The following is a 17,232-nucleotide window of genomic DNA, read 5'->3' on the forward strand; positions in this document are numbered from 1 at the left end:
GCCTTGAAGGGCTCATCAGGAAAATGTGGTGATTTTCTCTGCTGTATTAAAAAGGCTTAAGAAAAATCTTCAAACCATTTTTTAAGTAAAATAACAACAGTTTTTTTTTCTCTAGCTCAGTTTGTTCCTGCAGACCAGAGAGATCAGGACTTAAACTCAGGTGTCTAATATCTCCCACTGTGCAGATTAGCAGATGAACCGTGAGCAAGTCCTTCAACGCCTCGTCTGACCCTGAGACTGGGCTGTTAGACTTAGGCTCTGAACTCCCACTCTCTGCAGCGCTGCAGGACTCTCCTCACTACACGAGGTCAGGACCGACTACGTTGGTGTAGGTTACAAATCCCTGCTGAGCCCTGGAAGTGGATGCAGCCAAAACATAGGGAGCCTCAATGATCAGGACGGTGCATCCTTCCTCTCTAGAGATTTAAAGGGTCCATCACTGATATCGATTCACTTTTCATTTTGTGATAAATGTATAGATACAACGACAGTATTACATTTATTAAACTGGTCACACAGAAATCTCCTAACCCATTTAAGTGATGACCTCGCTCCATGTTGCCTGGACAAACATCAACTTTGGTAAAACTGCCTTTAGTTTCTCTGAAACTTGACACATTTGTTACCATGGGCCAGTTTAATTGCTCAGTTGCCATGTCTGTGCTGATGTTCTGAATGTGCTTCATGTTATTTTAATATCCTCCTCGAGATTTAAATGAAGTGACCTTGACCTTGAAATTGACCTACAATCTGTACAGGTATATGAGTCTCATCCCTGCTCTAGGATCACCACCTATCACCAAGTTTTCATTTTTATTTTTTTTAAGTATATTTTTTGGGCTTTTTATTGCGTGGTTTGACAGCACAGTGGAGAGAGAGACAGGAAATGGGGAGGCAGAGAGGGGGAATGACATGCAGGAAAGGGCTGTCCGATGCAGGATTCGAACCAGGGCCGCCTGCAATGAAGATTGTAGCCTCAACATGGGGCGGCAGCTCTACCAAGTGAGCTAAACGCCGCCCCTCTAAGTTTTCATTTTTTAAATTATTAATCAAAGCATTATCACAAATTGCCCAAGTTTGTGTGAAAACGTGTCCAATTCATAATTTCACACCGTCAAAAAATCTGATCACTTTTTTTTAAATCTTGTGTCTGTAATTCATTTTCAATTTCTCTCAAAATTAGCTTGACATTGACAGTGACAAGTGACCAATGGACAGATTGTGGATTTGATGGGCAAATATTTTTAGGGGCCAGGCAGCGTAAGCTGCCAGGAACCTATTGCTATTGTTCTTCTTGTCGGCCATCTTTCTTTTTTATTATTCTCACATCTTCCAACATACTTTGTGCTACTTCAACAATTAAAACATCAAATTGTGCAGCTTCGTGAAAACATGAAATCTAGACTACATTTTTTACTCTAACTAGGGTAATTATGGAACAGCCGCCGTTCATGTATCTGAGCTGCGGTGGGTTATCGTAGTGACTTCCGCCTCTTCCCTCCCATCCTGCTCTCCCCACACGCTGTAAACAAACATGTCGGTGTTTGCTAGGGCCAGAGAGGATTTCGTTGCCAAAAAGACCAATAGCCCTTTTCCACTACACAGTTACAGCTCTGCTCGGCTCGACTCGACTCGGTTTAGGTCTTTTTCCATTACAGCTCAGTTCTTCATATCCCCGCGGCTATGGCCGCGTCGTCTCGATCCTCACTTGTCTGCACCTCGATTACGGACCACAGCGTGGTTTTCTACACAGCAGCCATTTAACTCAGGTGACGGAATAACAACAGTCTCTGAACAGATCAGTGGTCGCTGCTGTCGGCGTGTTTTTAAAATTAGTGGGTTTGATTCTCGTGTCAGGCAAACTCAAACAGCCCTAACTGTTAGCTTAGCATTCGTAGTTAGTCAGGGTTCCCTGTCTCTGGAAACATTTGTGTTTTGCTGGGAGTTTTTGCAGCATGTGTTGTCATATTGATAAAGTTGCACATTTGTGTCTTTGTACGTGTGATACTGAAGTTAGAAATGATCATCTACACCAGTACCCGTTCCTCCACAGTCACCAGGCAACTGCAATGGTTTGGTTTGTGTATCCTGGTTAAAGAAGAGTCATCATCGTCATCCTCCCTGTGATTCTGCTCTCTCCCTCTCGTCCTGCTGTATCATCTCTGTTCAATCTATTCCTGGGTTTCACTCATAAGCTACAGCGACAGCATCTATTTGCCGAAAACTAATACTGTGGCTGTGATATTGTGCTTATTGCCATCTTATCTCCAGATGCAGCCACCCAAACACATTTAGTATTCGGAGGCTCCTGCAAACACAGCCTCCTGATAACGGACCGTGTAAATATATAGAGAGCCTCTGTATGTCTGTCTCTCACACATTCACACACAATTTGTAAAAATCAAATTTTTTGAGTTAACACCAACACACACACACTCACTATCTCACCCGCCTGTGTGTTAATTGAGGCGGTCAAGGTGAGGATGACTTCAGGTAGTCAGGGCTGCAGCCTGTGAACCTGCAGGTGATTAAAGATGATGAGTAACAAACTGGGTGGGAGTAGGAGAGTCGATCAACAATCTCAGCTGAGAACAGTGGTTTATAAATGGTATGTCTAAATCTGCCACCAGAGGATTACAAAGAACTGACACTGACAAGGTCACGTTACAGAGAGAGCATCAGACAAACTGAGCTGTTATTTTAATTGAAAGGAGGCAAAATGTTTATTGTCTCTGTGATTTTTTTAAATCATGTTTTCTGACTAATCTAGCCTGATCTAATTTTGTTTATTTATCTCTGCACTGTGCATCATTTTGCTAAAGTCCTACATGAATAAAGTTGGGTTGAAGTGAGGTATAGGGCTGGGCAATGTCGGAAAAAATACCATAACAATATTTTTTTTTCATATCAGATGATAACAATATATCACGATATAAATCAAATCACTGTTTTCGTCAAGCTTAAATGTTCCCTGTTACTTATAAGTGAGATTTGAAGATCTCAAAAGGTTATTGTTATTGCTCTTTTGCATGTGGTTGATGTGTCAAATACATATCTTGCATTTTGAGGTTTTTCTATTAATTTTTGCACTGAATCGCAAAACCAAATGCGCACACGTGTGACGAGCTGCTGGAATCGTTGCCTGGAAACCTCTGAGCGATACGAATGCCAGCCATGGATCACATCTACCAACAAACACTGCACACGTTATAACATAGTGCTTATGTGCCAACAAATTGCAACATACCAAGCTATCATCAGAAGATGGCAGCGTGTAAACGATAATGAAGATGCAGATCCACCTACCGGTTGTTAAATGCTACACAACACATGACGCCACCTGCGGTTTGGTAACGGCAGCGCTCCAAACTGTTCTGTAAGATCCTGATTGAAAGACACTTCATCAGGGCAAGCCTGTCTGTCTTTTTGTCCACTTGCATCTTTCTTAGTTTACTCCTGCCATGTTAAAAAAGCCGAAAATACGCAGCACAATTGATGTAGAACATGATCGCAATTAAAGGGATAGTTCACCCAAAATTCAAATTTCACTCATTATCTACTCACCCTCATGTCGACTAAGGGGGTCCGCGCAGCAGTATTTGTCCATATAATGGTTGTGAATGGTGCTCACTTTTCTTCGTCCAAAAAGACACACCAAAAAACATCCATACCTCCATACTGCTCGTCTGTAATGTCCCTCTTGTATTGAAGCCCCGACATGAGAAATTGTTCTGAAAAAAATTAAATAAGTCTATATTTTAAGCTTGTTTGTAGCGGAAGCTCTCAGTGTCTCAGTTCACTGCTCTTCCTGTGTCAGTGCAAATCTCACATGATTTGCACTGACCGGCGGAACAATTTCTCATGTTGGGGCTTCAATACAAGAGGGACATTACAGACGAGCACTATGGAGGTATTTGGATGTTTTTTGGTCTGTCTTTTTGGACGAAGAAAAGTGAGCACCATTCACAACCATTATATGGACAAATACTGCTGCGCGGACCCCCCCGTAACTCTGAGAAGGCACGGAGGACTCTGAAAATTCTCTCAGCCCTTAGTCGACATGAGGGTGAGTAGATAATGAGTGAAATTTGAATTTTGGGTGAACTACCCCTTTAACATTTCTCCGGCAAAGAACTGTTTCCATCAGCATTTGTCACATAAGCTTTTTATCAATCAAGAGAAAATCTACAGTAACAATCAACAGTAAAAACTTTTTGTGGATATTCATGACATTTAATCAAATTTTACTGTTTCCATAGGGCATTTTTAAATCAAAATAACTTAACGTGCATAAAAACGTGCAGATGGAAACATAGCTACAGTTTCAGTAAATCCACAGATGTACTTCATACTGTACGTCAGCGGCATCTGTTGGCTGCTGCTGTGGCAGGAATTCAAACTGAATTGTTGGCCTTCATCTACTCAGCATCACACCCAATAATTTTCAACCTTAACCATTGATTTAAGCAACAAAGGCCTTAAGGACAAACCTGCAATCAGCTCAGTCAGCATATGAGGACCTGAATTGTATCAGCATTTGTTCCTCTGCTGATGTAAGGAGGTAAAAGAAGAAAAAAAAACAATTACATGACGGCAGCAGCGGTCCTGTCAGCAAAAGGCCTCCAAACAAACTCTGTACTGTACATTCACACTGAACATGGCAGAGACAGAGATTGAGGGTGCTGCTCTGCAAGAGGTGCAGAAACGAAGTCACACTTAAACACATGCACGCACATGTTGCACTCACATGTTTCTCTAAAAGGTGAAAATTGGTCTCAAGTGTGCAGCAAATCAGAGAGAAAAAATACCTCAAACTCACTGTTCACACCCTCTTTTTCACTCCAACATACACACACGTTCCCACTTCCCTACGCAAGTCATCTCACACACACACACACACACACACACACACACACACACACACACACACAGCTTGTATAAGACATTTCAGTGACTGCTGATGGTTTCGGTGAACAAGCAGCTCTTCACAGTTACTGACCATGTTTACACAGTATGAACAAATTCATGCATAACAAAAACACACACATAGTATACACTCATTTACACATGCACATGCACACACACACACACACACATACATGACAGATAGGCCTGCAAACATGAGTGGGAGTTGCGTCAGATGTAATGAGAACACGTGACACCATAGCAAAGGGAACAGTTTGATTCACACGAAGAGCTGAGTCCACACACACCCACACACACACACCCCTCGCCCTCTTATCTACCTACTTTGTCTGGAGCCATCTGGATATAGATCATGTGGATCCTGTACATCCTCCTCTTCTCTTTCCCTCTGCACTTCATCTTAAATGTTCCTTCCTCTCACTCTTTATATTCTCTTCTATTCGCCTCACTCCTTCTCCTCTCTTGCATTTGTCCTCTGTTACCTCTCCTCTGACTTCTGTCATCACTTCCTCTTTTGGTGTTGTACCAGGTTTACAATAGAAGCATAAGTAAGTGTAAGTTCAATTTTTTGTTTTGTCCCTTATCTTAAGTTGCCATATTTTTTTCTTCTTCCATCCATCCATCCATCCATCCATTGTCCGCCGCATTATCCGAGTCCGGGTCGCGGGGGCAGCAGTCGGAGCAGGGATCCCCAGACTTCCCTCTCCCCGGACACTTCCTCCAGCTCTTCCGGGGGGACCCCAAGGCGTTCCCAGGCCAGCCGAGTGACGTAGTCACCCCAGCGTGTCCTGGGTCTTCCTCGGGGCCTCCTCCCGGTGGGACATGCCCGGAACACCTCACGAGGGAGGCGTCCAGGGGGCATCCTATACAGGTGCCCGAGCCACCTCAGCTGACTCCTCTCGATGTGGAGGAGCAGCGGCTCTACTCCGAGCTCCTCCCGGGTGACAGAGCTCCTCACCCTATCTCTAAGGGAGCGCCCCGCCACCCTGCGGAGGAAACTCATTTCGGCCGCTTGTATCCGGGATCCTGTCCTTTCGGTCATGACCCAGAGTTCATGACCATAGGTGAGGGTGGGAACGTAGATCGACCGGTAAATCGAGAGCTTTGCCTTTCGGCTCAGCTCCTTCTTCACCACGACGGACCGATACAATGACCGCATTACTGCGGCCGCCGCACCGATCCGCCTGTCAATCTCGCGCTCCGTTCTCCCCTCACTCGTGAACAAGACCCCGAGATACTTAAACTCCTCCACCTGAGGCAGGAACTCTCCCCCGACCTGGAGGGTGCAAGCCACCTTTTTCCGGTCGAGAACCATGGCCTCGGACTTAGAGGTGCTGATTCTCATCCCAGCTGCTTCACACTCGGCTGCAAACCGCCCCAGTGCATGCTGAAGGTCCTGGCTCGAGGGAGCCAACAAGACCACATCATCCGCAAAAAGCAGAGATGAGATCAAGTGGCTCCCGAACCGTACCCCCTCCGGCACTTGGCTGCGCCTAGAAATTCTGTCCATAAAGATAATGAACAGAACCGGTGACAAAGGGCAGCCCTGCCGGAGTCCAACACGCACCGGGAACAGGTCTGACTTACTGCCGGCCATGCGAACCAAGCTCCTGCTCCGGTCATACAGGGACCGTACAGCCCTCAGCAGAGGGCCTCCGATCCCATACTCTCGGAGCACCTCCCACAGGATGCCACGTGGGACACGGTCGAAAGCCTTCTCCAGATCCACAAAACACATGTGGACTGGTTGGGCAAACTCCCATGCGCCCTCGAGCACCCTGCGGAGGGTGTAGAGTAGGGGTGGGAAAAAAAATCGATATTGCAATATATTGTTGTGCTCTCTGTCGCAATAAATAATCGATACACTGACGGCAAATATCGATATTTTGTTACAACACACATTTACCCCGTTGTCACAGTCAGTACTTTTTTTTTTTCACCGTCAGTACTTAATCTCTCCTGTCCTTTTTGTGGGGGCGCTAATCCCGTAAATGAGGGTAAAGTAGGCGTGAGTAGCGGCAGAAGAAGAAGACCCACCCTCAAGTTTCCACTCTAAAGTGTGGACCCACTTTGGCTTTTACGAAACAGATGACAGGAGAACACTGGATAAAGAATATAATCTGCAAGAACTGTTTTGCGAAGGTAAAATACAGCAACCACACAGACAGGCGTATGTGTCTCTCTTTACAGTCTATGGTCTCTCTCTGTGTGTGTGAGTTACTACGGTTACCGCGGCGCTCCCGTCCCCCGGATATTTCTGCAGCTTGATTTACATGATCCGGTCTGAGACATGAAGTCGTCCCACTGCGTCTGCACGTCACACCGGCGATCGTACATTTGTAGGAGGAAGTTGTAGTTGCTGTTGTTGCTGTTGTTGCCGTTGTTGCGATTGTGCGCGACGTCGAGCTGCCGCTTCGACTACCGAGTTTTTTCTTTTTTCCCCCCAATCGCCCGTTCAATCAGCCTGGTGAGGGAGGACGGAGTGGGGGGTTGCGGGGGAGGGGGGGGGGGGGGGGTGGCGCTGTCTTATACAGTACTGTTACAGAAAACCTGCATGTTTTTTCTCCTCATGTCCTACACTAGAGAACTTGTTCTTCTTATCACCAAAGAGGCTGCTCTCTCTCTCTGACAGCTGGTTTTTTAAATACCATGAATGGAAAGCATAAGAAACTACATAAAACAAGTTGCTACTGACTTTTCAGTATCATAAAGCACTGTCCTGGTTTACATAAGACATGTTATTAATGTTCATGCACTTTAATGTCTCCAGCTGTACAGTGTTTATTAATTTGTACATTGTACAAAGTTTTGGAATAAATGCATGAGACTTTTTTCTTTTTATGTTTTTTTTTTCAGTCACATATATCGTGATATATCGTTGATGAAATTTCTTGCAATATATCGAATATCGCAGATATCGTGTATCGTGATATTATCATTATCGTGGGCCAAATATCGCCACAGTATCGAATCGTGAGTTACCCATATCGTCCCACCCCTAGTGTAGAGCTGGTCCAGCGTTCCACGGCCAGGGCGAAAACCGCATTGTTCCTCCTGAATCCGAGGTTCGACTATCGGCCGAATTCTCCTCTCCAGCACCTTCTTCTTCTGTACTTTTATTCCTTATATTGCAGCTTATATTGTTCATTTATTGTACTACTTATGTACCTTTTGTTTTCTTTATTTATTTTTCTGGTGTTTTTTTCTCTTTCTTTAGTCTGAATAAACAGAGAAAACAGTGAATACCAGATTGTGGTTATTTATTCAGGTTGACGCTTCATAATAAAACATTTTTTTAAGACAAATTCATAACAAGAAATCCTTAATCCTAACCCTGAACACTTACATCATTATAATTAATATACCAGATTGCCAGTTTTTAGTACAGTATTTATTTTTTATTTTTTTTGGGGGGGGGGTTGATTTTGTTTATTTTTCTATTTATCTATTTATTTATTATATTACGTAAATGCTAGAGAATGTATTTTCAATTATGGCAAAAAAATATTAAAAAGCAATTATTGTAACAATGAATGATATGAACATTTGTTGTAGAAGGTGATTTTATACATTGTGCTTTAGTGTGTTAACAGCAATTGTCATATTTCAGATTTTCAAAAAAGACAAACTGAGTTGTAGGCAGACAATCAAGTGAAGGATTAGACAATTATAATGAACGGGTGCTGATGAAATATAATAGACAGGAACAAAATCACTGAATGGAACAAAAACTGCTGTGCAGAGGGAATAAAACAGGCCGCAATATATATAATATAAAGTGACAGCAACATGGCGACAACATAGTTGGTCATCGTGCATCAGTATAGTCTCCGGTGTTTCCAGATGTTATATGCTGCAGCTGGAGGAGCACAACTAGATCAGACAGTGGCCAGAGACATGAACTGCTGCTGATGAAAGATGCATCATAATAAATGAAAATAACATACAGTCTGGAGAGATTCCTCCATTTCTCCGACATGGAAACGAAGCCAAGCAACTCAACTGTGCACAACAACACGAGAGCTCAGGTGCAGGAAAATGTCAGCATGTGGTGCAAATTTGACATTTTCAGCTTGAACAAAAGGCATTTTGTTCACTAAAGGGCTGAAGACGAGCGACACGGTGCTACAAGTGCATCTGCAGGTGAACAGAGAAGCGCAGTGGAGGGTCTTTTCAGGTTTGGAGCTACATTTCTGTAAATGGAGTTGGATTGTCGTCACGGCTCATCATGCAGAACCACTGGAGAGGTGTCTGATCTTTCTGCAGCATGACAACGAGCCCAAACTCACAACCAGAGTCATGAAGATCTATAGCCTCAGCCACAAGAACAGTCGTACAACAGACAGTCTGGTCTCTCGCTGTGTCATGATGATGGCGTCACACGAACATGTTTTCTTGACACCATGGCTGTGTTAATGGTTAAGGCTCAACTTAAGCAACAGGACAATGCGCCATTTTCCATCCAAGTCCCTCCATCCTGCAGCCGCCTGCACTGTTTTATCTACTCTAAATCCACACTTGGGGGAGGGAGTGAGTAGGTGTGACAACAAATGCTTTTGGGAAACCTTTTGTTTCCTTATGGGAAACAGTGACAAAGAGAATGTTTTTGGTTACGTTTTTATTTTCCGTGTTTCTTTACTGCGTCTGGTAAGGATTTTCAGCACATTCTCTTCAAAGTCCAAATGCTGACAACAACTACACTGTGTTTATGAGCCAAAAAGAGAAAGAATGCCTTTGTTCAGTTCATCTATACAAAGCAATGTAGAAGCAATCGTACGCGCTGTTTGATATCGTCTCAAAAGGTCGACTTTAATCTCAAAATGTCAAGTTTAATTCTCAACATTTCAGCTTTATTCTCAAAAAGCAAAATAAAAATAAAAATACTCCTCTTCTGAGCCGGTTTGACTTAGTTTCTTCTGGATATTTCAGCTTCTCAGAGCCTAATGTTTTCCTCATCTATGGCCCTAATACTCCGACATACTTAATTCCACAAATGAGGTTTACCATTGCCTGCTGACAAGTGTCACTATTTAAGTCCTTCTGGTCAGTAACAGTTTACTCAGGAAATCAACATTATTTTTAGGTTCTTCTGTCTTAACTCTGAATTTCATACTATATTGTGTACAGTGATGATAAAGGTTTTCCATTTTATTTATTTGATGTGATTTAACTGCCTTTTGATGATACAAGTTGATATTGCAGGTTGTACTCGGATGATCCCTGACTGGAGGTTACAGTTTTATACACCTTTTGATTAATCACCGCCTCATCACCCATCCCTCCTCCCAGGATCCCTTTAGGTTTTGTACCATTGTATGGCCGACTACCCCTGATCTATTTCCGCAGGCTTCTCTTCCCTCCTTCTTTTCTCTGCCCTTTCACCTCCTTCAGCTTCCATCTCCCGTTTTCTATCTTCCTCTTCTGCCCTTCACTTAAAGCATCTCTCTCTTCTTCTCTCTCTCTCTTATCTGTACTTCCATACCCTATATATATAGCACCGGGGCTGTATCTCATTGTAACAGCGGAGCCAATTATAGGCTGTCGGTTATTGGCTGAAAAGGGGGCGGGGAGGGAGAGAGAAAGATCGAGGGGGAGGGATTTTCATCAAAAGAGCAAATGTACAGTGTATTCACAGGTGCACAGTGACATAACTGCATATAAAGAAAGGTAAACAGAGGTGTTCTACATTGCATGTAACATTATTACTGTAAAGAGCATGAAAATACTGCATGTGAGAGGACAAGGTATTTTTCTTTCTTTTCACTTTCTTCATTTTTATTGCAATCTTTCTTTTCACTTCCTTCATTTTTATTGCAATTAAAAAAGTCCATATAATTCATACAATTAAATAAAATATGCAAATGTAAAGTCTAAAAAGAGCCTACAAGTTACAAATAATCAAAGATAATCTGGAATCATACTTAACAATGTCAGCCTTTTCCTTTAAGGAAAAAATAAATCTATTGCCTCACAGCTTTGTGTTATCAATGTAGGTCTAAAATAAAAGAGTGGGTATGTTGGAGGGAAAGTGATATTGAGGGGGAGGGATTTTCATCAACAGAGCAAACGTAGAGTATATTTACAAGTGCATGATGACATAACTGCATATAAAGAGAAGTAAACACAGGTGTTCTGCATTACACATAACATATAATTACTGTAAAGAGCGTAAAATAAATACTGCATGTGACAGGATGAGGCAGTTTTTTCTTATTGTTAAGAAGCAAAACCAAACACTATAATGTACAGTATAGTAGTATAGTATATATAATAATGTGTATTTATCCACAGCAGATTTCAATGGTTGCAGCTGTTTCAAGATATTGGGACTACTAACAGGACAGGATGACATAACACAGTAGATTATACAATTATTATCATGAAGATTTAGTTCAGTTCAGTTCAGTTTGGTTTGGTTATGTATTTGGCGGTGCATTTAATGCACTTTAACACAGATTCAAAATAACCCTGGTTTATAGCTGCTGCTAATTCTTCGATTCCTGTCTCTTATTGTTTTTTTGTTTAATATCATAACAGTCCATACAACTTGATAATATCATAAAATTAGATAAGAGGAATATAAGAGACAAGAGCACAACAAGCAGACAAACACTGCAATATCATCAGAGTTCATTGGTGTTTAGTGCTGAATATGTACAGTATGTGGAACATTTGCAAGTTTTAATTGTGTAGTTCTTAGTGATTTTTTTAAATAGGTTTTTAGCCTAATCTTTATATCATGGAGACAGCAATCTGCAGGAGCTGAGTCCAAGATGAATTTATAGACAGCAATGTGCTGAGAGTAGGATTCATATTGAACAATCCAAGCCTTTTTGCTTTATGGAAAAATAAATATACTGTTGTTACACAGCTTTATATTGTCAGTGTAAAGGGTATAAAATATTAACTGAGTGGTATGTTGGAAAGAGAGAGGAGAGAGGCAGAGGGAGATGTATGTGGGCATGGGAATGTGCAGAGACTGAATGGAAAAGAGAGAGAGGGAAGCGATGGAGTGAGAGGGAGAGGAAGAAAGAGGGATGAAAGAGAGAGAGCGTCATCCTCTGCTGTATGAAGAAAGCTAGTGTGGAAAGCGTGGACAGAGAGAGAGGAAGAGATGGTAGCGAGCAGTCAGGCAGAGCAGTGCAGGAGAGGGGGGGAGTGTGTGAGACCGAGAGAGGCAAGGATGGAGGGAGGGGGGCGAGCAAACACGCTCTGCACGTGATTCAATCTGTTCACATGGCTGTGTATTACGCCTTTATAAATACTTAACGTGAAGCGCTGCAGGAACCCTCAGCTTTTAATCAGAGCAAATTTGAAACACAGACAATGCTTCAGAGGAGTGAAAGCAGCAGAAACAGCAGGTTTTCATAAGAAGAAAAAAGCAACAACAACAAAAACCCACCGAAGAAGACGACGACTATGTGAATCCCCTGAACAAGAGAGGAATGTATAAATAATGCACCGGAGCACGTCCAGCCGTGTTGTCGTTCATTGGACTCGAGATGAAGCTGTCATCTGCTTTCTGAGTCCCTGTGTTATATAATGACGGATCGGCCTGTGCTGCTCTGCTCCTCTCTCCTACAGAGACATGAATCAAACCCACGATGTGTCCTAAATATAACCACCCCACTACCACCACCACCACCACCGCACACAGTAGGCCAGCTGTAGCCCTACTTGTACAAGCCTCAACCTGATTCAGCCTCTGTACAGTAACCACGGGTCTGCTGCACAGTGGAGATTCCTGGAATGAGGCAGAGACAATAGATTGGAGCATCTGAGCTTAAGGAGAGAGTACATAACATAACTATGTAGGCTATGTCTATTGCAGGACATACTTGATACTTTTAAATGTTATTAGGACACATAACATGTCACTTATCATATTGATTTAGCCGCATAGAGTGCAATAGAGAGTATGAAACTAGATTATAAATGTGATTTTGCATATTTTAACGCTGATATAGCCTACTGCATTTTCTAATGCACAAAATCAAGAGAATCACTTCTAATTTTATTGTATTTCAAATCAAATGCAATAATAATAAAAGGCTTTTGATTGCATTCTATTGTCACGTTTTCTCATTAATAACAAGACTAATGATAATTTGGCTTCATTCTGGCAGAATGAAATGAGAGGAATGCATCGTAAAAAGCAGCAATGTCAGACCAAACCTATCCTGATTTTTATGCATACCTCCCATAGCAGGGTTGAAATGGAAAGGGCTGTTTACTGAGAGGTAGTGTGGATGGTCGTAGCTAAGCTTTGGTCAGTCAGTTTGGTCTTTCACGGTGAGGTTCGGTTTGTCGGTAAGTGCTCACCATCTGTCTGTCAGACGTTTCTACGTCATTAACGGGAAACGGTGGCGTTGCTGATAGTACCAGTTCTACACACACATCATCAAACACACGCCTACATAGCCAGGCAAGCCCCTTAACGTACGAACACGCGCTCATTCACACTCACACACACGCACGTATCACGGACACACGCACAAACGCACCGACCATCCTCCCCTCCTCGCCCATGCGGAAAGCACCGACAGTTATCAAGGTGCTCCGAGCGGCCAAATGCATCACATCCATCCGACACGAGGCAGCAGAAAAACCTTCCCCGTGTCACGTTTCACAAACACCGCAGCAGCTTCCAGATGACGTGGGGTGGAGGAAACACGGAGGCTGTCAGAGCCGCGCTCCCTTCACCACACTACGCCAGAGGAGGAAATACTATTAGAGCACATGACACCGCGCAATAAAATTACATCTGAGAGCAGAACAACAGCAGATCCACAGGGCTGCAGAAACACTCAACCTGCAATGTCAAACCTAGATTCTGTGAAACCAATGCATGTGTGTGTGTATCGTGTCAGCACCGCGGACAGCTCCCCGGGTCTCACACCGGACCCGTTGGAGACACAGCAGCAGCAGCACATCCCCGCTTTAAAAAATAAAATAATCACGCACGGACGCGGGAAACACTCTGTTAATCCCACTCCTGTAAAATCTGACCTAAGTGACTTCTGCTCTCCTGCTTCCCCATCATCCGTTTCCGTGTTAAAACACGCTGGGATGTAGCCTAGTAGCCAGAGGAGGACTTCACCCACCAGCCCCCTTCAACCGAAACCCCCTCCACCTCCTCCACCACCACCACCATCTCTAGGCTACCACCGTTTCTGCTGCTGCTCCTACCTCGTCATCCCCATCCCGGGGCCTCCGACTCCCATCCCTCCTCCGGCAGCGGCTCCGTTGAGCGGCTTCATGTGCTGTCCCGCCCCGGGTCCTGTCGCGGGTCCTCCGGGCATCGCCGACCCCATCATCCCGGCAGCGGCTCCCGGCTCACCGGGCTGCCCGCCGCCCTCCATGCTCGCTTCGTTCCCCATCTCGGTCTCGGCTCGGGAGACGGGAGGGAGGTGGAGAGAGGCAGTGTGGGTCGAATCGGCGGCGTCGCTTCCTCTGTTGTTATGTTGTTAATCAGAAAGAATGAATGGAGAAAAAAAGGGAGCGAAAACCGGGAGAGCGAACTCAGCGTTGCTCCTCCATCACCGCCATCATCATCATCATCATCATCACCATCCTCCTCCTCTTCAGCCTCAGCACCAGTAGGCTGCCTCCTCCTGACGTGATGACGGGAGCGCGCCGCGCGGACACATTGACGGTGAGGACGAGGAGGCTGAGGAGGGCGGGAAAAGGGTGAGAGGAGAGAGAGAGAGAGAAAGTGAGATTAGATTAGATCAAAGTTAAATGAGCCCCGTGGGGAAAATTGAGTCGCAGCAGCCGCAACACGATCAGGAAACAACGAGCAACGAGGTGATGAATGAACCAGAGGCCGCGGCCTGAGCTGCAGGTGGAGAGACACCAGCAAAACTGACACTGGCACACAGAGGAAAGCCTGGACAAAAAAAAAAAAAACAGCCGTGGTCTGAGTAGCATCATGACTCTGGGTTAGAAGCCTAATGACAGGAGTGATGGAAACAGTGCGTTAACCTTGATTGAAAAGTCCACATCTGGAGGAGATTGTGGTGAATGAGTTTGATTTAGGTCTACCATTTGAAATGTAGGGTGGCCCTGAAGGCTCAACTCACAGCAACTTAAGAAAATGTGCTACAAATGCAGAAAATAGCCTAACTTCATCAGTTCATACTGTTCATACAGTTCACAACACAAAAACTCAAAACACAGAAAGTGACGGGCCCAGCTAAAGACTAATGCTAAGCTAACATTGCATATTAGCAATAATATCTGAATATTGAGAACTTCAGAACATCTGAAATTAAAAATCATTGAACTTAAGCGCCCCAGCCCAGTCCGTCACTTTTCTTAGTCCCAAGAAACACATCCACTGGATACTGGCAGCGCATGTGTTTAAGATGTTTTCTGAATATGCAGCACAATTGCATGTGTTTTCTTAAATTATAGAAAAAACGTGCAACCAACTTATCTCAACAAAAATCGTACAAATTCTTGTAGGATAGAGTTGGGAAAAGCAGTTCTTTAGAGAGTATAGGCTCCTGAATCACAAGAGTCAGTTCATTAAAAAGATTTGTTCAAAAGATCTGCTCACTCAATTGTTCAGTGCTTGGCAGGAGCCCTGACTGCTAGTGCCTGAACTGATACACAGCCGAACGATTCATGATTCAGTTCATGACACTACTTTCAGTAGTATGTTCAGTAAATGACATGTTCTTAAAGGGATAGTTCAACATTTTGGCAAAGTCGCCTACTGCCATAATCTCTATAGGGGTAGGTTCTAGTGCTATCAAAAATATCACGTTATGAACACGTTAGCGCAAATCAATTTTGACGGCATATATTTTTTTATCGCGAGATTAACGTTCTTTGTGACCTAGTGAACTTGTAGTTTTTTCATAAGCTGTGGCCACTGGGACGGTAGATCGTGCTATGATGTCACGCTGAAGTAACCACAGCCAGACAGTCATGAATATCTGCCGGACTTCTGAAGTCTGTAGGCTATGTCTAATTCACTCCAGCAGTCATTTTTTTCAATCCATCAGCTGTGTTTACAGTTTCAGGTGTGAGGGTTAGACAGATGAATTTGTCTCGAACACATCCTACAGTTTGACTTGTCAGAGTTTTTCAGTATAGAAGCAACTCAGGTTTAAGTGTTAGGAGTCACTGTCGGGAAGAAACTAAAGTATCAGCTGTAATTACCTTTAATTATTGGTGAATATTGTTTTGGGATCTGCGGGGCAGAGACGCGAGCTGCTGAGCTAACACAATTGAGGTAACGGTAGCTACAGGTCCCCTGTCCCTCAAAACTCATCAAATACACAATCCAACAACTCCAAAACACTCTCATGGACAAGTTGTGACCTGCACATTTGCCATGCTATGAAATAATCATGTAAGGAATGGATAACACCCACACATCCCAAAGAAACATTTAGTTGGGTGCTGGATCTAAAGCTATAAGTAAAAAATAACAAAGAGATCCGCACACCATTAAGCTCCCATTTAGGATATTTATTAAGTAACGTTTCAAGCCAACAGGTGATGTCTGAGGAAGAGCCTGTCGGCTCTTTTTTACTTATGAAATAATCATGTAACATTACGAGACAGGGTTGTTCTCAAAGCAAATGCGTAGCCAAAACTACGTATCCAGACATGGCTGTTGGGCGGAGTGATTTCAAAAGCACATGTAGTTCCAAGTATTTGCTTCATGTATTGTAATGTTGATTATTTCATAGCGTGGTGAAAGTGCAGGTCACAACTTCTCCACAATGTGTTTGGGAGTTGTTGGATTGTGTATTTGATAAGTTTGATGAGGGACAGGAGACTATGTACCGTTACCTCAATTGTGTTAGCTGAGCAGCTTGCATCTCTGCCCCACGGATCACAAAACAACATGCACCGACAATTAAAGGTAATTAACCTACTCGTATGACTATAGGGATTATGGCAATGGAAGTGAATTTGACAAAATGTTGAACTATCCCTTTAACCAATCCCGTTAATGAAAGTGAGCCCTCAGCCCTGAGTGACAGTATGTCAAGTGAACGCATCACTGAACTTGCACCGTTTCCTCGCAATGAGAGTCTCTGCCACCAGATTCGCGAATGATTCAGTGATTCATGGACCACACGGCAGTTCCACTGCCGGCCTGCACACTCGCTGCTGAGCTCAACTGAAATGAGAAAAGAACGAATCAGTTCAGGAAGTGATTCCATTCAGTTCACTCAAACAATTTGATCCGGAACGATACAACACGGGCTGCAACGAGGGTCACTACTCGAGTAGTACTACTCGACTACTCGTTTGTGCACTCGTTTGTTGGCGCACACACATGCA

At 43.6% G+C, this 17,232-nt stretch overlaps 1 protein-coding gene across 1 annotated transcript in view; it reads right to left on the reverse strand.

Annotated features, from left to right (window-relative positions):
* bsna (bassoon presynaptic cytomatrix protein a) overlaps positions 1–14,306 on the reverse strand; it is a gene marked incomplete at both ends in the record, with an annotated part of 132,679 nt that extends 118,373 nt beyond the window's left edge. Inside the window, one exon of the mRNA XM_083975145.1 lies at positions 14,116–14,306. Coding sequence (XP_083831271.1) covers positions 14,116–14,306 — 191 coding nt within the window. The remainder of the gene's footprint in view (positions 1–14,115) is intronic.
* Positions 14,307–17,232: the final 2,926 nt, after the last annotated feature.

This window comes from Trachurus trachurus (genome assembly GCF_905171665.1).
Source record: "Trachurus trachurus genome assembly, chromosome: 7".
Taxonomy (NCBI): Eukaryota; Metazoa; Chordata; class Actinopteri; order Carangiformes; family Carangidae; genus Trachurus; species Trachurus trachurus.